This window comes from Clytia hemisphaerica, unplaced genomic scaffold (assembly GCF_902728285.1).
Source record: "Clytia hemisphaerica strain Z4C2 unplaced genomic scaffold, Clytia hemisphaerica genome assembly, whole genome shotgun sequence".
Lineage (NCBI taxonomy): Eukaryota > Metazoa > Cnidaria > Hydrozoa > Leptothecata > Clytiidae > Clytia > Clytia hemisphaerica.
In genome coordinates this window covers 96,739-124,669 of record NW_027104053.1, presented here as the reverse complement: position 1 = coordinate 124,669, position 27,931 = coordinate 96,739, and the positions used below count along the sequence as shown (strand labels likewise).

At 36.0% G+C, this 27,931-nt stretch overlaps 1 protein-coding gene across 1 annotated transcript in view; it reads right to left on the bottom strand.

Annotated features, from left to right (window-relative positions):
* LOC136811961 (uncharacterized) overlaps window positions 1–27,931 on the bottom strand; it is a 76,104-nt gene that overhangs the window by 2,824 nt on the left and 45,349 nt on the right. The window contains exons 36-45 of the mRNA XM_067068564.1: window positions 27,386–27,508; window positions 26,650–26,871; window positions 25,841–25,947; window positions 24,287–24,464; window positions 23,161–23,327; window positions 17,031–17,332; window positions 15,293–15,466; window positions 13,563–13,844; window positions 1,597–1,722; window positions 192–377 (exon numbers count right to left, since the gene is read on the bottom strand). Coding sequence (XP_066924665.1) covers window positions 192–377; window positions 1,597–1,722; window positions 13,563–13,844; window positions 15,293–15,466; window positions 17,031–17,332; window positions 23,161–23,327; window positions 24,287–24,464; window positions 25,841–25,947; window positions 26,650–26,871; window positions 27,386–27,508 — 1,867 coding nt within the window. The remainder of the gene's footprint in view (window positions 1–191; window positions 378–1,596; window positions 1,723–13,562; window positions 13,845–15,292; window positions 15,467–17,030; window positions 17,333–23,160; window positions 23,328–24,286; window positions 24,465–25,840; window positions 25,948–26,649; window positions 26,872–27,385; window positions 27,509–27,931) is intronic.

Below are 27,931 nucleotides of genomic sequence, written 5' to 3'. Positions count from 1 at the left end.
ATCCTCACTGCGTGTATTGTGCTATTTTTCAATCCCCACTGAATTTTCTGACTTAAAAAAATGAAATTCAAATCTCCACTCACAAAAACAAGGAATATCAATACCCATCGAGCTTATCGAGCTTCAGACTATTATAATTTCCACATGCTGAAAAAATCTTACCGGGTCTGTGAGAGAGGGGCTGTTATTACCTGATTCGGGAGCGAGAAAATATGTTTGAAGACGTGCAGCATAGTTGCTTCCTATGTTTTTGGTCAAATCCAGATTATCGATTCGTCCTGTTCTTGTTGGTGAATTAGGATAGCTCGGGTGATCGAAAACATCTTGCATTGTTGTAGTGGTAAACTCAAATTTTGAAACTTTCACTTTCCCTTTTGCTAAGAAGTAGAAATATGACGATAAAATATCAACTACCTTATCGGCCAAAACTTAGTCGGCCTTAATTTTAGTCGGCCTTAATTATTAGTCCACCCTAATTTTAGTCACCTCGTCAAAATCTAGTCACTTCTAAGGGCCGCCTAAGCGGTTCTATTTACAGTTAATTTGGCCCAAATTTTTTAGGGCCGACCAAGTTTTGGCCGATAAGGTTTCAAAGGATTCGTGTAGATGTTCATTCCATTTTATATCCATACAGGGTAATAGATAGCGAGCCCCTCACCAAGAACCGGGATTTTTCATCCCGTTTCTTTTATAGTGAGTTCCACTTTGAAGATATTCAAGTGTTTTGACGCAGATTCGATTCTTTTGATACTGAAGGAGCTTCAAATGTTTTAAGTGACATCAAAAAATCGAAAGCCCAAAAACCTGGGTCAAAAAATTCGAAAAAGTCGCAAAATGAAATAGACGTTACAGCGTAGAAAAAAGCCGTGACGTTTAGTATAGGCTAGGGAATAGACGAACATTTCCAGGGAGCAATATTCGTATTGAGACTGTCGCTTTTCATTTTGCTAAGAAGTAGAAATACGACAACAAGACGTATCGTCCCTTTACATGAGATTTCACTTCACGCACTAAGATTTCACTGCCACTTTTTCAGCGGGAAAAGACCAAGACTCCTGGTAGCTCAAAAATGAGCTTCGGAAACACAAGAATTTCCGTAACTTTAGAAAAAACCTTCTTCGATCTCATACTGGTTATCCCGGGAAAAATAGCGGAAATATTACGGAAAGTTATTACTAAGTCATAAAGTCATAAATAGGGTTTAGCAGTTTCCTAGGTAAACACAAGAATTTCTGTACCTTTAGGAAAAACCTTTTCCGATCTCATACCGATTATCCCGGGAGAAATAGCGGAAATATTACGGAAATGCATTTGAGTCAGTGGGATTTTAGTCCGAGCAGTGGGATCTGATGCATAACGATGATAGTAATGATATTTCATATGATTCATGCATTATAGTCACATATTATTTTCTACGTATTCAATTTAAAAGGAGAAAATAACCGCTCAACTGGCAACTGCCTAAATTAGTAATAAGAGGTAAGGTAGGTAGGTGGGTGGTTTTTTCTCCTTTAAATTTAATAGAAAATAATATGTGACAGATGCAATGCTGCTGATCAGTTATGCTGTAAGCGAAAATACTTGAAGGTGACTTACCAATAGAAGGGAAGAGAAGTCTTCTGTCAGGTAAAGTGCATACGGTCCAAATGAGAACTTGAACCTTATCTGCAGCTTGCCCACCTGTTGGATCAAGGCACTTGTTTCCGAATTGTACAGTGTCATCTAAAAAGGGAAATCAATGGCAATTGATAATCCGGCCTGCGTGGTCAGGAAACACAAGCATAAAGGCAGCCCCTTCTCACAGACCCACTGGGAGCCCTTCCCACTGGAAAAATTAGCCAAAATATCGTACCCGGTGGAAAATTATCCTCCCATTTTTGTACCCACTGATATTAATCAAATAAACCAATCCTCACTGCAAAATATTGTGCTAATTTTCCAATCCCCGCTGAATTTTCTCACTTGGAACAAAAGGCCATAGAATATTGTTATGCGCTATCAATAAGCATCAAAAAGCAGATGATACACAGGGAATGAGAATGGAAAATTATTTGCAAGTTGATAGAAAATGGTAATTAGTATATGTAATCACATGATAGAATGGATAGAGTTATTACGTGATTACGAGCTAATGGCACAATACTAGTAATGGGTTTCACAACTTTTTCCCAGTTAGAATAATTACAGAAATTCCCGCAGAAATTACACTGAAAGTTTTATATTTTTTCTCTTCTCTTTATGTCTTTCTTTTATTGTTGTTTATAGATTTTGTAAACATTGACGCTGCACCGAAGAGTGTGATTAACGATTAATTGCTCTCTACAGGATGCAATCAACGTTTAATGCTCTATTTAAAGACGCGCTAAATACTTAAGGAAAAATAACTCATCGTGCGATTAGATATCAAAGCTTTATTTTTGAACCTTTAGCACTGAACAAAATAAGGTCTATAGGTCTATAGATTTGCAAAAAAAAACACCCAATGCTTAGCTGGCCTAATTTCCGAAGGTGTCAGCCAAACTCTCTAAATCAAAATAAAGCAACATTGGATTAAGTAAAAAAGTTAGACCAATTTCATTCATTTTTGAAAAGTCTACAATCTTTTGGCAAGGGTTTTGTAGCCAAGGATCAAACTCCCTTTTCAGAGTCTCTTGAGTAGTATAGTAGGCTAAAATTGGCTACTAAAAAGTTGGCAAAATATTTAATACATAAGATATTTGCGAAGGTTATCGCCCTCCAAAGTCGTCACTCTTAGGATCACTTTTCACCTTTTTGCCTCTATTATAGGGACAGTTCTTCAATAAAATTTATTAATTTTTTAGTCGACGATGTTACTCGCCTTATACCGTCGTTTTTTATAAGTTTCCCATTTCGGCACTAAAATTCCCTTGCCACTTTTCTAGCGGAAAAAAGACCAGGACTCTGGGTAGGTGAAAAATATGCTTCGGAAAGTTAAGCAGTTTAATGGCAAACACAAGATTTTCCGTACCTTTAGAAACAAACCCTTTCCAATCTCATGCTGGTTATCCCGGGGAAAATAGCGGAAAGATTCCGGAAAAGTGAGAATCAAAGTGCGGAAATGGAAATCCTATAAAAACGACAGTACTGTAGCAATCAATATCATTGTTTTTGTTTGTTATAGGAATGAATGCTATCATGTTGTATTGCGGTCATGAGATACTGTCCGGTTATTTTCCGTTTGATTTCAATAATAACGGACAACATGACGAGTTGTTAACACAAGCTGCAGTTGGAACTGGTGTATGGCTCATTATTGCATATTCGTGCTTCAAAAGTGACATTTTTTGGAAAGTTTGATAAATGGTTTCTCTTTACAGAGGATGAATGGTCCTGTCTAATGGGCTCTTCCAGAAAATGTCCGTACATGGGGGTGGAGGATATAGCGTCCGGGGGATAGTGAAAAATCACAAAATTTGCCTTGTCCGGGGGGTAAACTTGCTCTGATTAAGGGTAATTTTGCTCTGTTTGAGGGTAATTTTGATTGTCCAGGGGGTCAACTAATGCTTAAAAATGTTATACCATCTACCCGATATATGAATTCTTTCTGGAAAAGCCAAATAGGCGTATTGTTGAAACCATCTACGCGATGGTATGTTGGCTGGGAAGTTAAATTTTTTGGGTAAATTGAAACTGCTCAGGTTCGCAATCAGTATGGCAAAATTCCATTTGCGTGAAAAATAACTTCCAAGGCTCTGACAGTATTCAGAAGTTTGGTTACGGAATTTTAAGATGGACCTTTTATTTTTTATACATAGCAAATTTTAAGAATTTACTATGGTCAGAGCTTTTAACTTTACTTAAGATTTTAACAAACGGTTTTTGTACTTTAGTAATTTTTCATGCCTTTTTTCTAACATTAACGAGACGTTTTACATGAAATTAAAAATCCTCTTATAAGCAGGTAGGGAATTAAAATATTTCTTGAGACAGTTTCTTGTCTTTGTTTTTTAACTAGCCGTTATTCGAGCTTGTGAAAAATGTGACGGTAATTAGTCATGAAATTATGTACACATTTTTATAACTCGAACGCACACGAATAATCGAATTATAGAAATTTCGGATTATGGAGATGGGTAAAGGGATTAAAAGACTTGTTCGAGTTATAGAGGCTCGAGTTGTTCAGACTCAAGTCGTTCTTTGTTTTATCAAAATTTATACCTTTATATTATACAAATATCTTACAATTAGAATTACTGTAATTAAATTTTTTTCATTACATAAATTTATGGAAATAAAATTCTGGAACAAACGAATAAGTTTTTAGGATACTTAATATAGGTACAATAATGGACAAAAGGTCGTAGGCTGTTCAAAAATCCATGAAAAAAGCTCTCGTGGTGCACCCACCTTTTTTTGTGGCCAAGGTTCACCCATTTTCAGTCATAAGTCTTTGGTAGTGCAAAAAGCTTTAAAGAGTAAAGTCATAAGTAAGGACTCCTAGCAATAGATTATTACAGTTTCATAAAAATCTGCTCTCCTACACAAATTTTGCGCCCCTCTTGGCCACGCTACTGTATACAGCGGCATTATGCAATATACCTTATCGGCCAAAACTAAGTCGCCTTAATTTTAGCCGGCCTTAATTATTAGTCACCTCTCGTCAAAATTTAGTCACTAAGGGCCGACTAATAATTAAGACCGACTAAAAATGTGGGCCATTTCTATTTCAAATTTACAAGCAGATGAAAAATAGGAGAAAGCTTAAAATACCGGAAAATAAGGAAAGATTAATTATAAACTTTTAATTTGGCCCAAATTTTTAGTCGGCCAAAATCTTAGTTGGCCCAAATTCTTTGTCGGCCCTAATTTTAGTCACCAAGTCAAAATTTAGTCACTTAGGGCCGATTAAGTTTTGACCGATAATATCGTCAATTTTGTTCTCAATTCCACAAATCAACCACACTCCACTTAACATAGTAACAATGTATGTTTTATGTTTACAGTGGTTGATGATTTACAGTTATAGCGTTCCAGAAAAGTCTCATTGTTGTTGTTTATTGGGAATTTCCCTGTGGAACTTGCAGTGACGTCATAATAAGGACGTCTTTGTTATCACAACTACTTGATGAAATGACTTTTTGAATCTCTTATAAAGAAGTAAAGAGTTAACTTTGACATTTGACTTTTTTACATTTGTACATATCTGCATCTGGCTGGTTTTTGAATTTCATCAACAGACACAATCGCAAAGTTGGTCTCCACATAAGGCTATGGCAACGTACAAAATCGAGCTCGGTTCCGGCAATTTGAGAGGACCCTTTTTTGCTTTCGGTAAGAAAGAAGATTATACGTACGACGTACCGAAGAACGCGATTCACGTGTCCATTGACCAAGAAGACCAAAGCGCTAATACGTTGAATGTTGGTAACGGGAATGGAAAAGCCACGTTACGTTGGGATCAAGCGTCACGTAAGGCTCACGTTCACGCCTGGGTGAATGGTGCCGTTGGACGGGCGAACGAAATACGCTGCACCGTTTACTGCTGGGTGAAAGCTTAAAAACGCAAGTGTCATATGTCATATGTTATATCGTCACAGCCTAGAGCTGTCTCTTATGTAGACTATGATTATCGAAAATCTTTTTCAACTTTTTTCCTGGAATATCTTTAATTGTCCGAGAGGGCTGAATGGAACATTGGAGTTGGATAAGCTCGAACATCAATTAACTTCGCTTTTGATGGTTTGTCTAACTAACAATGTTTTTGCAAGCTCGACATTTTTTCCATAACTCAAGTTAGATAATTGTCAACTTGGCTTTAAAGAAAACTAGATTAATTTTTATAGATAATGATACGTTTCAGATTAGAAATATTCCTTGATATATCTACTCAGAAATTTTTTTCGCGTTTTCGAATATAAGAAGTTGAGTCTTTCAGAGTCCGTAAAGCTTTATAATTAGTGGGGTCGTATAGCATAATTTACGGGAAAACAATAAGATCTAGCTGAAACTTTCTCCAGACCTTCTCTATAGGATGGTTATGCCTCAGGAAAAATTCCCCTAAAATCCCACTGGTGGAACATCCCTTTTTTGGGACATTTCTTTTTTCCCCAGGCAAAACCCTAAGGGCGAAATTTTTGAAAATTTCAAACTCATTTTTCAGACATTATCAAGTATACCATTCGAAAGCTCTCGAAAAACTATATAGAAGACTTTTAAACGGGTATAGCCGATTTCATTACCTAGCTCGAGATAGTTCACACAGAAGATGCTATTTATGGTCAATTTTGGGGTCAAGCTGGAGTTTTTACAAGTTCTTTGATGACTCTGTTGGTCGTTAAATGTTGAGACAAACGATTTTCTACTTTTTCTAAAGAACGCGTCATCCCTATTGTTTAAAAATAACCAATCAGTTAAGCATCTTGTAAAAACTCCAAGGCATCTCCAATTTTGACCAAAGTATGGCGAAAAGTGGAACTTGCGCATGAAATATCTCGAGTTAGGTAAGGAAATCAGCTATAACCATTTAAAAGTCAAAACGGATGTGTAGTTAGAATCAAATTATTAAGCCCAGTGGTAATAGGGGAAAACTATGAACATATCTGTGTTTTCCCTTAAATTTACGACCCGATGGATGTAAAATTATTGATTTTTATGAAATATTTCAAGATTTTCGATATCGAAAAGTCGAAACTGAAAATTTAGAAATCTCTTTTGACATCAAGGCATTAAAATTATTTCAATCTTTTTCAAAGATTTTAGCCTGTCAACTGTTTGCCTTTGCCTACTCTAACAAAATTAGAAGGTCTATTAGTCTACACGTCTTTTCATATCTACAAACTATATAGCAACATAAGGCTTTTTAATGGCCACCCAATTTCTTAGGAAAATGGACAAAAATGCTCAAAAAATGGTGAAAATAAGAACACGTTAAGAACATTTTTAGGCTTAAAACTCAAAGAGTTAAGAACATCCGAAGGCCTCCAATATTTTGGACGTGTAAGATGAAAAGAGGAAATATCAATTGCAAACATGACTCGCTGGTCTGTAAATTAGTGGAATGGGTTAAATAAACGAAAATGAAATTTCCAATTAAAATGAATTTAATACCATGATATAAATACAGTTTGAAATAAAGGGTAATAAAACCACACTAATCTAAATATACAAAAGTTACAAATACTGTTCAGCACAAAAATTAGTTTTATGAAAGTAACAAAAAATAAGGATGGCGTAATTTTCCCATTTCCTGCAAAACGTTCCTATTTCCACTTTACAACCGGGAAACGGACTAAAACGCTGGGTATAAGTAAATCATAAATAAGCAACCTTAATTTGCAAGGCAATCAGTGTCAAGATACCTTATCGGGGAAAACTTCGTCGGGGAAAAATTCGTCACTTGCTGGTGTTGGTAAACGCATGAAGGCCGGGGGAAATTTTCGTCACTTGTCCAAAACTTCGTCACTTTTCCCCGACGAAGTTTTCCCCGATAAGGTAAATGCGAGTTGTTTACGCATTTTCACGAAACAGAATTTTTTTTTTGCCTGTATGACCTCGAAAAACAATGGAAAGTTCCCGTAAATGCGCCAAGGATATTTATCCAGTAAAATGAGAAAAGTTTGTCATTCTACCGTACAAAGTCTAACAAAAAATTACGAAAAAGTAAGAAGAATTAATATTCGTCCAGGTAATGACTGGTGATTGGCAAAAGAGATACTCCATTTGGCTGATAGACACCAACGGACAAATTGTCAGAACCTCCTGCTTCACGCATTACAGCCTCCATGTAATACTTTTTGCCAGATTCTAATTGTATTGGTCCTGACTTTTGTTCGGCATTTCTGTTATAAAAGAGAATGTTTTAGTGTGTTGAAATACCAAGTTTTATACAGACTAGCAAGCGTTTGTCTTTCCTTGGACACATGAACGCGGGAATAGTGCTTATAAAGAGTTCTTATAAAAAATAGAAAATGCCGCGCGCGAGTGGTTTGCAACATTTTGACATTGCAAGCTTAAGCTGCAGCGAAATACAACGACGTGGTTTACTAGTCTACGTTTGATAGGAATGGTGTTTTCCCATATCATCATGGATATTCTTAACATTTCAATTAAAAACCATTCTAAAATATAGGTTTCCGAAAATTTATTATTTATTAATTTATTTATTTTTGAAAATATTTTCAGCTTTCTAAAGATAATTGCTCTAAAAGCCCGGTTTTAGTATATAATTACCTTATTATGGGGTTTTCAGGGGTACATTTTCGGAACCCCCATCCCCCCGACAATTAATCCAATTAATCCCCATCCCCCATCCGCCGTTTATCAAAAAGTTATTCAAAAAATAAGTCTGACGTCAGCATTTTTACATTTTTTTACAATATTTATTCATATATCTTTATTTAGGCAAGCAAAACAATTATTGAACAGCACTTTTCATATTCTTATACGCTTCCAAAAAGGTATGAATGAACACCTCTTGGCGAGTGCTATTGGTGTTTAAAAATTACAGAAAATTTGGACATGCCTTAAAATGCCTGAGGAAAAACATCTTTGAAATATATTTTAATTATTCAACTGTGCTTATTTAATGAAATCTAGTTCAAAATCGAACTTTCAATAAACTTCGAAAAAGGAAATGCGAAGTACTCATGTCGGCGTCTGGATGACTGTGACTGAGACCATGTTCAGACGTTACAGTTCCGTTCCGTTCCGAAACGGTTCCGTAACAAGTGTGAACGTTAAAATTCGAAACGTCAAAAAAGAAGACGTTACACAGCAAAACAGATCGAAACGGTTTCGCTTCACTATTTTCATTGGAGTGGAACCGTTTTCTTGCTCCGAAACGTTCCGAAACCAATATGAACACACTCGATCCGTAACAAAAATCATACCGGAACGAAACAGAACAGTAATGTGTGAATATGGTCTTACCATACCAAAATAAAACAAGATCATAAAATCTTACTTATCCCACTGTTGGTAACTTGTATAATCGGATACGGAGATGATTTTCTGTTTGTTGGATTCTTTGTCATCAGTGGAGAGGAACACTTCACATTCATCATCACAAGATGCAACGAAATCAAAATTTCCTTGTGGAAAAAAAGTTAAAACAAACGATTAATACACTGGTTGTAAAATTAAAAGTCTGAAGACAAATCACGCTTTTACTCGAAATTTTTATGTGCTTGTTACATGACATTTATTTCTGATTGGTTCGAATTTATTGATACTAATAAAGTAATTAAATGTTGCAATTAGAAGTTGTAAAGCAATTAACATGGGAATAAAATCACGTGAACTTTTTCGAGTAATCACATGTTTTGACTGCACCGATATAATTTTGCAGCCCGTGTATTAATCATAGTGCCCTCTCTACGTGCCCTCTACTTCGACATCTTAATGACCTTAAAAAAATTAAAGACAGAATTAAGCATTGGAAACAAACGTTATGTCCGTGTAGAATATGTAAAGTGTACATTGATGGTGTCGGCTTCATTTAAGAACTATATAAGTTGTAAATAGGTTGACTTGTGTATTAGCCTAGTAGCTATTTGTTTTTATGTCAACGATAAATAACAATTACAAACAAACAAACATCAAATATTCCTTTATCAACATCCCTTGTCTTAGTAAGCTCGGTGACAACTTATAGCTTTTTCATAGACTTCATAGACTTTCACGATCACGTTTTGAGCTCTGATCATGCAATCACCAAAGAAAATATTTCCAAATCACATAATTACGCTAGAAAAAAGCCCCTATCACGCCATCGTGAAAACCACTTGGGACCCCCCCAAGTGGCCTTGGCTAGCATAATCTTATATATTCTGTTTTTATAATAAATGCAGAGTGGTCATGTTATTTTACAGACCGGTCAACGAGATACTGTACCTAATATTTAAGGGATCAGATTTTTTGGACACTGGTAACTGTAAGAGAAAAGTTGATTTGTACAAAATTTGAATTATCAAAATAAAAACAATAACGGTGACTTTAACTCTGGTTATCACTTTTGCCCTGCCTATACTTTTTTTATAAAAACAATTTTATAAGAACACTGAGGCTCAAAAATGCCAAAAAATAAGAACAATTCAAGAACAGTGGAGAGGCTGAAAGTATTTTAAAAAGTAGTTAAAAATCTAAAATCCTCTAAATAGTCGAAAGTCGAGCAGCAACCCCCATCATCCTGTAAACCTAGTACCCCCTCTGGGACTTAAAGTGGAAAATTATAAAAAAAAACAAAATCCTCACTGCAAAATATTGTGCTATTTTTCAATCCCCACTTAATTTTCCGACATGAAGAAAAATGAAATTCAAATCTCCACTCATAAAAACATAGGAATATCAATTCCCAATGAGCTTATCGAGCTTCAGTCTATTATCAACTCCACATGCTGAAAAAACCTTACCGGGTCTGTGAGAGTGGGGTTGTTATTACCTGATTGGGGAGCAACAAAATATGTTTGAAGACGTGCAGCATAGTTGCCTCCTATGTTTTTGGTCAAATCCAGATTATCGATTCGTCCTGTTCTTGTTGGTGAATTAGGATAGCTCGGGTGATCGAAAACATCTTGCATTGTTGTAGTGGTAAAGTCATATTTTGAAACTTTCACTTTCCCTTTTGCTAAGTTGTAGAAGAAAAAAAAACATCAACTACCTTATCGGAGAAAAAAATGTCGGAGTTTTTATTTAGTCGGGGTTTTCTTTCGTCGGGGAAAAATTTCGTCACCCCCTCAAAATTTTCGTCACTTTCCCCCAACATTTTTTTCCCCGATAAGGTATCTTATCGGCCAAAACTTAGTCGGCCTTAATTATTAGTTAGCCCTAGCTTTAGTCACCTTGTCGAAATTTAGTCACTAAGGGCCGCCTAAGCGGTTCTATTTACAGTTAATTTGGTCCAAATTTTTAGTCGGCCCTAATTTTAGTCACCAAGCCAAAATTTAGTCACTTAGGAACGACTAAGCTTTGGCCAATAAGGTTTCAAAGGATTCGTGTAAATGTTCATTCCATTTTATATCCATACAGGGGAATAGATAGCGAGCCCCTCACCAAAAACCGGGATTTTTCATCCCCCGTTTCTTTTAATGAGTTCCATTTTGACAATATTCAAGTGTTATGACGCAAATTCGATTCTTTTGATACTGCAGGAGCATCAAATGTTTAAAGTGACGTCAAAAAATCGAATGTTTAGAGCCCGAAAACCTGGGGGCTCAAAACATTCGAAAAAGTCGCAACATGGAATAGACGTTACAGCGTAGAAAGAAGCGGTGACATTTAGTATATAGGCTAGGGAATAGACGAACATTTCCAGGGAGTAATATTCGTATTTTGAGACTGTCACTTTTCATTTTGCTAAAAAGTAGAAAAATGACAATAAGACATTACCGTCCCTTTACATGAGATTCCACTTCCCGCACTAAGATTTCACTGCCACTTTTTCAGCAGATTAAAAAAAAGGACTCCGGGTAGCTCAAAAATGAGCTTTGGAAACACAAGAAATTCCGTACCTTTAGAAAATATAAACCTTTGTCGATCTCATACTGGTTATTTCGGGAAAAATAGCGGAAATATTACGGAAAGTTATTAAGTCACAAAGTCAAAAATTGGGTTAAGCAGTTTCCTAGTTAAACACAAGAACTTCCGTACCTTTAGAAAATATAAACCTTTTCCGATCTCACACCAGTTATTTCGGGAAAAATAGCGGAAATATTACGGAAAGTTATTACTAAGTCATAAAGTCATAAATAGGGTTAAGCAGTTTATCCTAGGTAAACACAAGAATTTCTGTACCTTTAGGAAAAACCTTTTTCGAACTCATACCGATTATCCCGGAAGAAATAGTGGAAATATTACGGAAATTCATTTGAGTCAGTGGCATTTTAGTCCGAGCAGTGGGATCTGATGCATAACGATGATAGTAATGATATTTCATATGATCTTGCATTAGTCACATATTATTTTCTATTCAATCCATAAGGAGAAAATAACCGCCCAACTGGCAACTGCCTCCCCCCCACCCAAAGGCCGATATTTTGAGGAGGCATCGGCAAAAGGCACCTCTGATTACTAATTTTAGCGCCCTCTTGCTTTTACGCATCTTAGAATTAGCAGTTTTCAGACAAAAAAATACCCAACATTTTTTGAACAAAAGGTATTTGACTTTTAAAAAGGGGGGTGCCAAAATCTCAACTTTCGAAAATTGCCTTCTCAACTTTGGTCGTAAAAGTTAGTAATCAGAGGTAAGGTAGGTAGGTGGGTGGTTTTTTCTCCTTTAAATTTAATAGAAAAAAATATGTGACAGATGAAACACTGCTGATCAGTTATACTGTAAGTGAAAATACTTGAAGGTGACTTACCAATAGAAGGGAAGAGAAGTCTTCTGCCAGGTAAAGTGCATACACTCCAAATAAGAACTTGAACTTTGTCTGCAGCTTGCCCGCCTGTTGGATCAAGGCATAAAACTCCAAATTGTACAGTGTCATCTAAAAAGAGAATTTAATGTCAGGAAACACAAGCCATAAAAGGCAACCTCGTCATCGTATGTTCTAGGCTGCATGGCACGCCATAGAATAGTGGGGGCGTACGGTATTTTGGAATTGCGGAAATCAACCCTTTTTTCTTCGGAATTTCGGAAATCAGGCAAAATCTCTTCGGTATTTCGAAATGCTGAAATTGTTTCGGTATCGGAAGTTTTTATCCCCCTTTTTCGGAATTCATACATAAAAAATCAAATTTGATGAAAGATTAGTCAAAACGAGAAAAAATACCCAAGAAAATTGGTATCGGAATTGCAAGTATTTTTTACGGAGTTTCGGAAACTGTAGTAAAATTATTCAGTATTTCGGAAATCGCAAACCCCGTACACTCCCCACAGAATATTGTTACGCGCTATCAATAAGCATCAAAAAGCAGATGATACACAGGGAATGAGAATGGATAAAAATTTTCAAGTTGATAGAAAATGGTAATTAGATATCAACGCTTTTAGATCAACGAGATTTTTCCTTTCCTTATTTTTCAAAGTTGAGATATTCAAGTTCCAGGTTTTCTTACTTTTAGTAAGGGAAAAAGGAACAATACCGTAGAATTTTAACGTAAGAATCTTGTAAAAATCCATTTTAGGAAATTTATGAAACCTGAAATTTGGAAAATAGCTAGACACAAATACTTGTAACTTTTCCTAAAGACGACAGAAGGTTTCTGCGGTAAAAATATCTCAAACCATCTGATTACCTCCTTGTCTTGAAAAAAGGCGATATTTTTGCCTAGCTATTTTCCAAAGTCGGGATATTCGAGCTAAAATTGTTTTTTTACAATTAACAAGAAAACAATAGAATTTGGACGTAAGAACAGTGTAAAAACATATTTCAAATTGGGATATCTCGACGAAATATGCTTTGAGGTCCCGTTTGAGGTTTGGGATGAGATGGAGTTTTTACAAGCTCTTATTTGATTTGGTTGGTCGTTGACCAGTAATAAAACAATTTTGTTACTTTTTCTAAAGAACGCGTCATCTTTATAACTTCTAATGACCAATTAATAAAGTATCTTATAAAAACTCCAGATCATCTGCAAATAACCAAACCATTGGTTTCACTTACAATAAGTCCTGGACAGCCTTAAAGTTGGACTCGGTTCCGGACACGTCGAACTGACAACCAGTTTAGTGCCATATCCTGTATTACCGTCTTTGACACAAACTGGCTTTTGACTACATTTGTGCACAAGTTTGCCAGAGTCGGGATCAAAAATGAATTTAGATTCTTCATCATTGCATTTTGTTGATTTTGGTCGGAAATGAATATTGGTGTTATCGGGTGGGTTGCAACCGCCCGTGACGGGCTCCAGACAGAATGAATTGTCATGGGTGACAATTTGCGATTCTAGAGAGTTAAATGTATGGTAACAAATGGGCATTACACGTCTTTTTATAAGAACAATTTTATAAGAACACGAGACTGTAATGGCAAAAACCTAAGAACAAAGTAATAGAAAACAATTTTAAGACTAAGACTACAACAAGAACATTAACACCGTTTCACACAGGGGTTTAAAGTCATTGTAGTTTTACCCGGAAAATCTTGACGTATGAAGGCTCAGGCTGGAAATGGTGCACAGTACGCCGAATATATTCCGCGTGAGACAGTACTTTAAGGGCAGAAAGTTTTGCGGGCGGCAAGTTTCGCGAAGTCAAAAAGTCACGAAATTTAGCGAATTTAAGCGAAATTTCACAGATAGAATTTTTGCGAATTCATATAAAATTTGCCTTTTTTGCTAACAAAAACTCATAAAACACACAAAAATTTATCAAATAGTGCAAAACTGAGTAGGAAAGTTTATTTTTCGCGAAAAAAAACTTTTGCGTTTTTAAAGTTTAATTTCTTACCTGGCAGAAACTTTCGCGAAAAAGGATCAAAATCGCGAAAAATGTGAAAGTTTCTGCCCGCGAACGTAATTACCTTTGGCGTATTGGCGTAAAAAGCAGATATTAAGTAAGATATTGGCGTAAGTCAAAGCTTTTCAAGACAAGAGAAGCACCGCCATTCTACCGCTCGATTTCATGGCACTAGGTTTAAAGCACATCCACCTCGCTCGTCGCCTTTCCCTCGACCACCATATAACGGCGTAGAGTGTAAATAGAATATAAAGCTTGTGAGCAACTTTTATGGGTGAAAAAATCAAACATCCCAGGGCTAAGCCCTGAACCTGTTTGGGGCGCCCCCAACCCCCCCTGCAATATCGCTGTTCCGCAAGTGGAACATTTTTTTGGCGTAGACCTCGGTGTTAACAAATAATAATTTGGTGTCGACTTTGCATCATTTCCACACTGAAGGTTTGAAATGAATGAAATGTTCTAAATTCATATTACAATAAGAACAGTTTAAGAGCATTTAAGCCTTGATCTTCAATGGACTAGAAACTTTTCTTCGAATAGAAAAAGATTTGGATAATATTTGACTCTCGATAAAAAATTAGAAAATCCATGCCTAAGTTCGGTAAACACTGCCGAAAAGAGGAAAAAATTGTAGTTTCTTGTCATTTTTTTCCAAACTGAGGCTAGGCATGTTCTTACGATGTTCTTAATTTTTTGACGAATTTCAGCCTCGATGTTCTTATAAACTGGGTCATATTACAATAAGAACAGTTTGAGAACATTTAAAGCCTTGAAAAATATTCGAATTATAAAGAGAATTTTTAGCTGAGGGGACCAAAGTTTTAGTTCAATTTTTAAAGAAACATTCAAATGATTGAAGTTCGAAATAGGGGAAAGTTGACTGTATGTTCTTCCAGAATCATAAAAAGCACAAAAAAAAACAAAAAAAAGTTTTACCATAACATGAACCAGTACATTGTCGAGTTTCTTCAGTAGTCTTTGTGACGTCACAATCATCACCACCGCACTTGGGGATCGGGTTAATACAAAGACGATTTCTACTTTGCGTTCCTTGACCGCAGAAAGTTGAACATTTTGACCAAGTTGACCAGGAGGTTAATCCACCATCGACTGAAATTACAAGGGCAATAATCTGATAATGATAAGTCCAGAAAGTATTCCTATTCAAGATATGCACCATTGCAATGACTTCCAGGAAACCAACAATTGATTGGTTGAAAGTGACGTAATCGGCGGATTTTACGTCACTTACAACCAATCAGCTATTGGGTCCATGATGTAATGCCAGAAGACATTAAAGTGGTGCATATCATGAATATGAGGGATTAGGGTTTCAAAATTGGATCCTTATAATAACACTGGGGAACAAGTGGAGGAAAATTGCCATAAACTGAAATTACAAAGGCAAGGCTGGGAATGACAACTAAGTCCTGGATTTCTAGTTTGTGTTTCTTTGTGGTCACAGGGGGGTTTAATATTTCATTTGCTTAAATCTTGACCGACTGAGGCTACAGTAAATCATCGTTTTTACACTCCTCATTTTTGAAGAACAATAGACAGAATTTTCCAATCATTTAGTTACTCCTTCATAAAATAAACAAAACAAATAAACTCGCTATTAATTCGGGAGCAGAAGTTTACATGTGGGAGAATTTCAAGGAATTTAGTGCTCAAATTACTTTATTTTAGTAATTTTTCACGTTGCAGGTGCATTACGTCTTGTCAGATTCCTTTAAACGCTTTAGAGGCTGACATCCCCCCGGGAAGTGAGTCCAGATTTCGAAAATGTTATTTTCTACCGGGTGTCTCTGAAAAAACTTCCCCCTGTTTGATTCAAAATTGCGAAAAAGTGAAAACATGTATTAGCTTGATTTTTTCGAAATCGTTTAGAGGAGGGTTTAACTTAAATTTTGGCATATCAAACTTTAATATTGCTTCATTAGATCAAAAGTTAAGACAAAAAGAGTAAAAAAATTGTTTTCAAAAAGAGCACAAAAAGACGAAAAAACAGGGTATCAAATTAGACAAGAAAACACTGTACTTTATTAACAGTAAAGTTTTACTTTTGAACTCGCTCCTCTGTGCATCTTTTTTTGTTTTATTATTCGTTTTTAATGGTTTTTAATGCCAATTTAGAGCTCCTTTTGGATTCATTAATGAGCATAAAGTTTCAACAGGCAGCAAACTTTTATCAAAATTTTTCCAAAAGTTTCCAAAGCTTAGCGAGTCTATTTGAGTGGAGAAGAGACGAAGAAAAAGTTTGAGTGTCTTTTTTTCTAACAAAAGATTTGATACCCTGTTTTTTCGTCTTTTTTCGCTCTTTTTGAAAGAAATTTGTTTACTCTTTTTGTCATAACTTTTGATCTAATGAAGCAATTTTAAAGTTTGATATACCAAAATTTAAGTTAAACCCTCCTCGAAATGATTTCGAAAAAATCAAGCTAATATATTTATTCACTTTTTCGCAATTTTGAATCAAACAGGGGGTAGTTTTTTCAGAGACACCCGGTAATTGACATAAGATTTTAGAATATTCGGATTCCAAAACGTTAACAGCGCTGTTGACGACCAGAATTGAAAACATAATAGCGGACTAGTCAGCTCTAAAAAACTGTAGTAAGAAATTATAGTGTTTATTAGGAGAAATTGTCAACTAAAATTAAACGCCTTTTACCTTTTCCATAATCTAAATTACAATCATTTTCGTTCAACCAATACCAAATCGATCCTGGACTCGTCATATCAGGATAAATCCATCTGGCTGGGATTTTGTTATCTGAAGTATTGGCAATAATGGTTCCCCATTCGGTATAAAGGTCATAAGAGGCTGTGGTTAATAAAGCTTTAAATTTTTCTGGTCGTCCTAAATAGGGGAAACGTTTCCTTGGTTTGCTCCACCAGTTTTCTTCATATGCCCAGACACTGAATTGTTGGATCATATTGACGTTTTCGAGACCACTGGATGTTTGTGTGAATCTGTAAACAAAGAATATCATATGGAGAAAGTGTCTAGTTGATTTCTCAATTTACCCTTAATCCGTCTCTTTAGTTGCTGAGCATCAAGCAGAGCCACTCAAGTACTATTTTGAGAATCTTTGGTAAGACCCGGCGGGGGATCGAACCAACATCCTTACGCACCGTAGCTGGATGCTCTACCATTGCACTAGGGACGCTTATCGTATAGAGAAAGTGTCTACTTCGTATTTATTGCTTCATTTTCAAAACAAAGTTAAAACGCATGCGTATTTATAAACTGTTAGTCGTTATTATACACAATACACAAAGAGGAATGAATATGCAAAAATGGATGATGGGTATGTGCGGACGGTAAGGGTCGGTTTTTTCACCTTTTAAAGTCTCTCTAAGGGTTGGAAAAATCAGAAAGTTTTAAATTTGTCTCTCTAAGGGTCGGAAAATTCAGGATTTTTAGGAAATTTTTTGATTTCCAGAGAAAAAATTATGACTTTTTCCAAAAATCGAAAAAAATTGTAAGTCTCTCCATAGAGGTATAAAGAAAAACAGGAGTTGAATGTGTCGGTAATTAATTGGTCGTTAAAGTCTTTTGATTTCTTTTATAAAATGTATCAAAAGAAATTCTAAGCTCGCCCGATGAAATAAGACTTTTTAGTAGAACTCAAGTTTGCTATGAACATTCTGATAATCAGTATTGAAGATTCTCGCCTTTTAATATACGAAAATTAGATAAAAATTCGTCCACGAAGCAAGTTTATGTTCCATTTCGCTATCCGTTCAATTTTGTTTTGAAAAGATATTTTCTCAAGCCAGAAAATGAAAAGTTCTTTATAAGCACACACGATTTCAGACTCAATCTGTAGACATAAAGTCGCTGGAGAATTTTGGAGGAAAGTATCAAGCAATAGAGTTCACCTTAAGGAAAACATTGATCGAAAAATCTTATCATTTGATGAAGGATTGCCAAGTTTACAGGCCTTTTTTTAGTCCAAATATTTTCTTACACTGATGTCAGAAACAATGAATCTCGTCTCATCTAATTTCTAAAGCTTAAATGAGCCAATAGGATTTCACCTATGGATAAAAGAGCTCATTAAAAATGCACGATATATGAGATTATGAGCATGCATACATCGTAACTTTTTTAATCGTAGGGCGAGCTTGGTTACAATAGCATACTTCTCCTGTTTCTTTATACCTCCATGGTCTCTCTAAGGGTATGACTTTTTTCAAAAATCGAAAAAAAAAATTCAAAAAGTCTCTCTAAGGGTCACCTTTTCAGCAAAAATCAGTCTCTCTAAGGGTCGGTTTTTGGAGGTCCCGTCCGCACATACCCCTCATTCGCCAACCCTAATACCCCCCCCCCCCCCCCGGGTGGTACAGTCACTTTCGGTCGGGGTTGTGGATAGTGAAATTTGTGCAGTAGGCACTTTCCTCCCATCTTAATAAGTTGTTTGAAATGTAAACTAGCAAGTAGTTAGTCTGCGACCGCAGTTGAGGGCGACCCGAAGACTCACTTTTCTTTAGTTTTCTACCAGAGGTTAGGGGAGGGCGCAACTCATTTCCCTTGACTTCTCAATTTACCCTTGATTCGACTCTTTAGTTGCTGGGAATCAAGCATATAGTATTAAGGGAATCTTTGGTATGACCCAGCTGGGGATTGAAACCATAAACTTGCGCTACGTAGCTGCAATGGCGTTGTGAGAAAATCTTTCAGCAGGGGCCAAAGTCAATTTTTTTAAATGGCGCCCCCATTTTTGGGAATATTGCCCCCTCCTCCATTTTTTTCGAATGGTGTTTTTTCCCAAGTGTTTTAATACATTATGCAATAATTTCGATTAAATTGGAGGTGGAGGAGTAACTAGTACTTTCATGCATGTAGAAGAAGACACTGCCGACCGCAGAAAAGCCTTACCATCAAAAGGACCCACATGATATTATATATCTTTCAAGACAAAATCAAAGTTAAAGAAACTTATAATGGGTTGTAGTGTTAAGATTTCTTTCTTCTCAGACAGAGTTTCGTCTCAACAAAGCCCAGCTGGGAAGTATATAAAGTGGCTTTTCCATCTCAGAATTCTGCATAATTCAGCAAAAGTTTAAGAATATGTGCTTATTTGCTTTGTAAAATCCACCTTCCATCATAGACGAAATCCTCACAGCTTACGTACTTTTTGAATGGTCCCCTGGGATTCATAATTAGATTTTAGCGAAAACTACGTTTTGGGGGCCCAGACCTGCGTTTTGATAACCATGTGTAAAAATTTTATCAAACTAATTTATGCTCAAAACCCTCTAAATCAAATTTCCAAACTATGGTCAAAATTTTGTGTTCATATTCTTTCTCGAGAAAATCGGTAAAATTGCAAACCTACGTTTTGGGGGTCATTAGGAAAAAAGTTACTTATCTTTAAGCGATTGAAAGATATTGTTGAAATTGAAAATTATGAAAAAGAACTTTTGGGAAATAAAGTAGAGAGGTTAAAGTTTTGCACGCAGCAAAAAAAGGGGATGGGCTGGAGTTTTTACAAGAGACTTCACTAATTGGTTATTTGAAGTAGTAGAGATGACGCGTTCTTTAGAAAAAGTAACAAAATTGTTTTATTACAGGTTAACGACCAACCAAATCAAACGAGAGCTTGTAAAAACTCCAGCTTGTCCCAAAAAAAGGCCACATACTGCTGGCATACAGTATGTAACTATAAAATTTTGCTGCTTCTGAATTTTATGGGACGCTAAAGAGCAAGCTATAAGGGCGCAAAGGTTTTGAATAAAGAAATTTTGTCCTAGCTTATTTATTGATTTTGTCGCCCCTGTTTCTTTGGCGCCCCCTCGAAAAAACTCCGCTGAAGGGCCATGGCTAAAAGAAAGGATTTCAGTTTTACAAGATTTTACATGTGAATCTGCATTTCTTTTGATAATGAAACTTTATATTTGAAATTCATACCTTATAGTTATAACAAATCATTATTTTATCATACCGAAAACAATGACAGAATCTTTATCGCCATAATAAAAATGGCCATCTACATTTCCCTTTCCACTATACCAGCTATCATAATTTGTTTCCGTTCTGTTTTTCAGAATCTCCAATATATTAGATTGATCGGTTGGATGAAGTAACCATACTTTCCCTTTATTCCAAAGATCATTATGAAATTCATCAACAACAATACAGACATGTCCCCACCATCTTTCCCGTTTTATCCTCTCTGATGTAAAGAATATCTCGCCAAATCGTTGGTCCATCTCTTTCCGACAAAAAAAGTATTTTGCATTATCATAATACAATTTTCCATTCGTCATAAACGACGAAATGTGTTCATACCATTGCTTATAAGATGGGGCTGGGTTCAACTTCTTGACTACCAACCCTTCCATAAACTTTCCTGCACCCCAAATGAGGCTCTCCATTTCTGGCAATTCATCAATAGAAGTTCCAATCTTTCTTTGAATAGCAACTAGGTCATCCTTATTCGCTTCCATTTTTTGAATTATTTCTACCTTCATTGCAGCAAGTTTGTTTTCAAAACCATCAATCTTGGTTTTCAATTGAATGATTTTGTTATCTTTTTCAACGGATTGGTTGTTGATTTCAACAACTTTTGCGTCAATCATGGCAAGTTTGGCATCAATTTCGGTTTTCAATTGGATGATTTTGTTATCTTTTTCAACGGATTGGTTGTTGATTTCAACAACTTTTGCATCAATCATGGCAAGTTTGGCATCGTTTAGAGTAATCTTGTTGTCACATTCTTGAAATCTTGCAACTTCATTTTCGTCGCCATTATCAGTCATTTTCGATTTAACCTCAAATTCTTTCTGCTCCATTTTGAGCTTCTCGATTTCGCGTTGGTGCTTCATTGTTTGAATAATATTGTCTTTTTCACTCAAAGTTTTCTCAAACTCCAACACTTTAATTTGATGCTCGTAATTCAAGAATTTTCCGTTCGTAATCTTCTTTCATTTTCGACATTTCTTCTTTTAATTTTTGAATTTGGTCACCATTTTGATTTGGTTTCAAACGTAAAGGATCGGTAGCACAATGAGCAGAATCCATTTTTGATGTCTTTCTCTCTTCAAGAAAATATTATCATCTTAAAAGTTGTCATGCTCTTTCTTGCAATAAAGTATACTGTCTGTGTTGTTTGTTTTTTAAATAATCTTTTTTTTTTTGCATTGAAAAGAATATGATATCTCTCTGTGGTTTGTATTATTTGCATTAATTTGATTTCATATTTTTTATAAGAATATTTAAAGAATGACATGATTATTCCACTTATCATACACGTTTTTTTATAAGAATAAACTCCCAATAAACTATATGAGAACATGAGGCTTCGATGGCCAAAATATTAAGAACAAGTTAAGAACATTTGAAGGCTTTACAAACTCTAAAACACCCACTTTCTTAGGAAGATGGATACAAAATGATGAAAATAAGAACATGTTAATAAAATTTTTAGGCTGAAAGCTCAAAAAGTTAAGAACATCCGATGGCTTCAAAAAGTTTGGACGTTTTATACTTCCTTGTAGAGCTAATCTGGAGTTTATCTGGATTCGACATTGAAATTTTCGAGTGTTTGTTTCTCTACTGAATTACCATCAAACTCAGTCTGGATTTCGTAAACGACACTCCACCCTAACCTTACTAATTAAACTGAGGAATGATATCAAAAACGTAATGGCCGAAAGGTGAAGTTACCTTATCCATCCTAATAGATTACTTGAAAGCCTTCGATACCATTGGGGCCAAATTCAATTTTATAAAATGGCACCCCCATTTTTTGGAATATGCCCCCCGTCCCACTTTTTTTTTTTCCCAAGTCTTATACGTACATATACAATAATTTCGATTAAATTGGAGGTGGATGATGAGTAACATGCATGAAGACACCGCTGACTGCCGAAAAGCCTTACCATCATGAAGGTGACAATCAGAAAGTTCAGGAATATTACCATATACTAATTCATAGAGCTGACTCTTCTTCTAGAGCCTTCTTTTCTTGTACTTTCTGTTTTCTTTACCTCTTTTTTACTTTGTTTCTCACTCATTTTGTGATTTAAATTTTTCAAATGTTCTTTCTCTCATCACAACACACAACTCTTATGTTCATAGTTTCTCCCCTATTACCACTGGGCTCCATAATTAGATTTTAACTAAAACCTGCGTTTTAACAACCAGTGTACTGTAGAGATTTTATCAAACAAATTTATGCCCAAAACCCTTTAAATTTCATTTCCAAACTTTAAAGAGATCTCGTGAAATCGCTAAAGTTGCAAACCTACGTTTTGGGGGCTAAAACTTCTTTTCCTCTGGATTTGAGAGAAATTTTCATATTTCAACGTTTTGGAGGCAACATACTGTATTGTAGTAACTATATAATTTTGCTGGCTTCTGAATTCTATGGGGCGCTCGCTAGCAAGCTAGGGGCGCAAAGGTTTTGAAGCTGGATGCTCTTCCTTCATGCTAAGCCCGCTTCAACCCTTCAATGCAACCCTTAGCAAATCCAAAAAACAGGCTTGGCAGGGTAAAGGCGGTGAAAGCATAGCAAAAATGAGTGATTAGGGGGTGTTCTAAGGCTTGAGTAGGGTTCAGAAGGCAAGGAAAGAAAGTTTGAGTCACCGCGCTGGAGATTCGTCCCTATGAAAAGATTGCTTCAATAAATTACAATTCCAATGAGGACTTCATCCCTGAACATGGTGTGGGCTAAGGCAGCTGACACACAACGCTGTTTCAAATTTTATCTGTTAGCATCAGATAAAACGTCCATATAACGTTAGATAATCGTTAAAACAACGTTGTGTGCCAACTGGATCAATCAACTTACGAATATCCAATAGGTGCGGACCATATACCACCCCAATGTCCACGTCTCTTTGCATCCAACATATATTTGAAAGTGTTATTCTTTGAAAGAGATTTCATTTGATTGGCACGTCCCAAGATGGAATAGTCTATATGTAAACCAGGATGATTGATATTACGTTCCAAGACCTAAAGAGTTGAAAAACGGTGGAATAGTAAGCATACAATGAATTTAGACAACCCCTTCTCACAGACCCGGTAGGATTTTTTCAGCTAGTGGGGATAAAAATAACGGACTGAAACTCAATGGGGATTGATATTCCCATATTATATATCCCATATGGCTGGGGATTTAAATTCTTTTGTTCTCAAGTCAGAAAATTTAGTAGGGATGGGAAAATGGCATAATATTTTGTAGTGAGGATTGGTTTATTTGATTATTTTCAGTGATGGGAGGATCAATTTCCACCGGGGACGATATTTTGGCCAATTTTTCCAGTGGGAAGGGGTTCCAGTGGGTCTGTGAGAAGGGGGTGTATTTAGATATTATCTAAAGGTCGTATCATCGAGTTTTTCATGTTTATAATCTTCACGATTGTGGAAACAAACGCTCGAGCTCGATCCAAAGTCAAAAACTTTATCGAACGGTCTTTATGAGCGATAAATTTCTTAAAAAATGCTTTAAAGAGATGGACCCATTGCAAGGGGTTATAACTTTTGACCCATAAGATATATGAAAAATACATAGGAGAAAGTAATGACTGCAATGACTTCACGAAATTATGCAACTTTTCTGTTTTTGTTCCACCCAAATACGTCACTTTTTCTATTGTTTAAGTGACGTATTGGGTGGAAAGTTCTCAGAAGACTCTCCAGTGGTGCATATCATGAATAAAATTTTTTTGTTTAGAATATAAAAATTCATCGTTTTATTCTTCTTCATTTTTCGACTTCATTATTTGAGCGTTTAGAAAATTTTAACATCAAGCCACTCGAAATTATCTAACCAACGAGATATTACTATATTTCTCTATATATTCTCAATTTAAATTTTATGGAAACAAACTTTGATAGTGAAGCTTGAAAATAAATAAATTTGAATCTAGCGCGAGAAAAGGGTAGTAGGAACTGTAAGGGTTCATTCTAACCTGGTCTCCACTCCATCCGTTGTTGTTTGAAGACACTAAAAGAGTCCATCCTTCTTTAGGGGTGGTTTCCATATCACAATAAACATTCAAATTGTCTTTTAGCATGTAGAAACCATCTTTGTAGTCGGTCTTTTCTTTGTGATAGCCTCTGATCTTGATATCATTGCACGAACTCCGGCTAAAAAGGTCAACGATGTACAATGAAGTGAATAAACTAACGGATCCGGTGAGACTCGAACTCACAACCATGCCATTCGCGGGTATTGGCTCTACACCATCGAGCTACGGGTCCATATGTGGAACCCGAGGACTCAATTGCGACTGGGTAGAGTTGGAAGTGAATTCTTGTCTACTGACTGGTCAGAGACGGTGAATTGGGAGAAATTCATCTCCACATTGCTAGTGTGTTGTAATCCACCAACAACTACAACGATTTACGTTTTCTTATAAGAACAAACTATATTCAAGAACATAAAGCTTTAATGGCCAAAATATTAAGAAGAAGTTAAGATAATCAAGGCTTTACAGACTCAAAACCACCCGATTTCATAGAGAATTTGGCACAAAAATACTTTCAAATGGTGACCATTTTAAGAACATTTTTAGGCTCAATGGCTTCAAAATTTTTAGATGTTCTCATAAAAAAGGTGTATTGGTAAATCGAAGTGTTTTTTACGTAAAAACCTAAGAGTATTTCTAGATCTTTAAAGGTACAATAATGGACAAAACATTTGAGACAAAGGGGATTTCCCGGCGAAATTTTAAACACCAAATGATTTTTTAGCGTGTTAAACTACAGTTAGAAAGTAGAGTTTTAAGTCTGAGTTTTAGCATGAGACAAGACTTAAATTTAGGACTTTCGGATCTCAGGATACCATAATTGTAGTTAATCTCTACAAGACTCCTAATAAATGATACAAGTTTCTATCCTGGGATTAGGGTTAATACAAACTAAAGGTTTGGGAGCACGAGATGTTTTTTTCGCGTTGGTGCAATGGCAACATGCTCCATCCCACCAACCTGAAAGGCTTTCTCCTGTCTCCACCCCATTTTTCTTTCTACCAATAAAAGTGAAATCGACAATCATTTTAATAACATTTATGTGTTCTCTCACCTTTGTCATTGGGACAATGGAGCAAGTCTTTTGGGTATTTCCCTCAATTTTTGTCTCATGAAACAAAAGAAAAAAAAAAAACTATGGGACACGCACTGTTTTTCTTGTGTTGGTGGGATGGAGCATATTGCATTGAACCGATACAAAAAAACTTCTCGTGTCTCCAAACCTTTAGTTTGTATTAACATCCCATCCGACATTTTATAAATCCTTCTCAAAAGATCTTTTGAGAAAAATTTTGTCTAACTCACCGCGCATACCTATCATCCTCTAATCCTAATCCCAGGATAGAAAGTTGTATTATTTATTAGGAGTCTCATAGAGATTAACTACCTCTAGATCTAGAAATACTCTTAAGGTTTTTACGTAAAAAAGCACTTTGATCTACCAATACACGTCCGTATAAGGGCAGTGCATGCAAGACATGCGTATCTACAAACCTTCCACCCTCTCGGACCCAGACTTTAACAACGTTCGGCTTTACAAGTGTTGATAGATATTTGCCATTGCCTGAAGACACGATGGTTCCTAACACATCCGAAGAATCCTGAAAAGAGAGTAACAAAATTAAATTTAACTGCCAATATATAATCCATCTCCCTTCTTCTGGCAGCAAAATGTATTCTGAAAGCAAGTAAGTTCCCAGCTGGCACACAACGTCGTTCCAACGTTTTTCTAATATTCACCACGTCCATATAACGTTAGATGAACGTTGAAACAACGTTGTTTGTCAGCCGGGTTAGTTTTTAGAACTTCTGCTTTATCCAGGCTTATCCTTTTCAATCAATTCCAACTGTTCTGACCACTGACCTTCATATATCTCTGGACCAAGCTATATCCACCATTTTTGATCGAAGTTTTTTTTTGAATTGGTACCCGTAAAGAAGCCATTGCAGTGTTTAAAATATATAAAGTATATAAAGGTCAGTGGTTCTGACATTCTTTATTTCCCTAACAGGCTCCTTGAGACATAACATTTTGCAGACCAAATTTTTAGAGGTTTGGGTGCTAACAATAAGCATCGAAAATCCGATAAAGCACAGGTAATAGCGGAGACAGGGGTTAAGGAACATTTTCTTAGAAGAGTAGATTTAAACGAAATAGTAATTATGCTTGATAGGTAAGTACGTTGTCGTTTAAATCTGCTCTCCTAAGCAGATCGTTCTTCACCCCTGGGGCTGTCTACGCTACTGACAGGAAACGAGGTTATGTTCGAAATTGAGAATATCTTTAATTCAAAGCAGCTTACATCTGAACGACTTGCCGACAAAAAAATGCCGTTCTTCGATCCAGCAGTTATCGGGTTTTTCGCAAAATTTTCGACACCTTCATCCCAATTACCGAACTTTTTTCTCAAAATCGGTTTCTTGTCTTTTGGCGCGCAATTCAAAAGTGTAAAATCAGCCGGTAACGAAAAAATGCCACCATTAGTATCGGTTCCGTCAGCTTCAACCATGTAATCAAACGTTGCCTGTGAAATAAAAAAAGGCGCAGTTGAGTATAAGAAGGTTTATAAATAAGAAAATAGAGGAAAATGTAGAAGGCCATGAAAATATAAAACTTCACTCTGTAATAATCCAATCTTAAAGACCTAATCTTTTGACCAGAAACATTAGTGATTATTTCTTTCAATGCTGTTATAATACACTTTTATTAAGAACAATTTTATACGGAACTCAAAATCTCCAAAAAATGAGAACAATTTGAGAACAGTGCCGAGCCTCGTAATGAATTTCGAGCAATTTAAGTGTCAAGTAGTTAAGATTGGGTACTAATTTTGCCCTAACAAAAACATGATACAAACAATTGTTAATACAATGGACACGAAACTCATAAGAATTTCACGGTATCAAGGAAGATTTAGACTGTATCAACCCAACCACGGGCGTTTTTTATATTTTGAAAAAACTTGCCGTGTGTCGGTCTGTGCGAAGAAGAGTTTGGTACGGGCTAGGAAGATTTAGACTAGGGAAGGTTTTATTTACCTCAGCTGGATCTTTAAATTTCAATTCATCGATGTATTTGAAAATGGAGAAATCATCCTTCGATGCATCGTCTTTATTGCGCAGAATCGAGTTTTCTTTCGTCCAACCATTCGATGATGAAACCTATGGATATTTAAATGATAAGATCACCAAATTATCTCCACCTACAGTAGCGTAGGAGAGTAGATTGTTATTACACTGTAATTATCTTTTAATATTATGAATAGATCTGCTCTCCAACACAAATTTTGCGCCCCTCTGATCCCTTTGATGGCAGTTTCTTCGAAGGGGCAATTCAAATCTGCCTACCCGAAGATGGAAGGGGCGTCACTCCTATCTATCCATATCTTAGCTTTATGAGCATCAAGCGGATAGGCATCAAATACCGTTTTAGAAATCCTTGGTATAACCCGACTTGGGACCCAACCCACAACCTTGAACACCGTAGCTGGATGCTCTACATTTACGCTATATTTGCTGCGAAAGTCATTCTTTATAATCATCAAATTATTACTACAAAAAGGGTGTGGGGGGAATCGACGATAC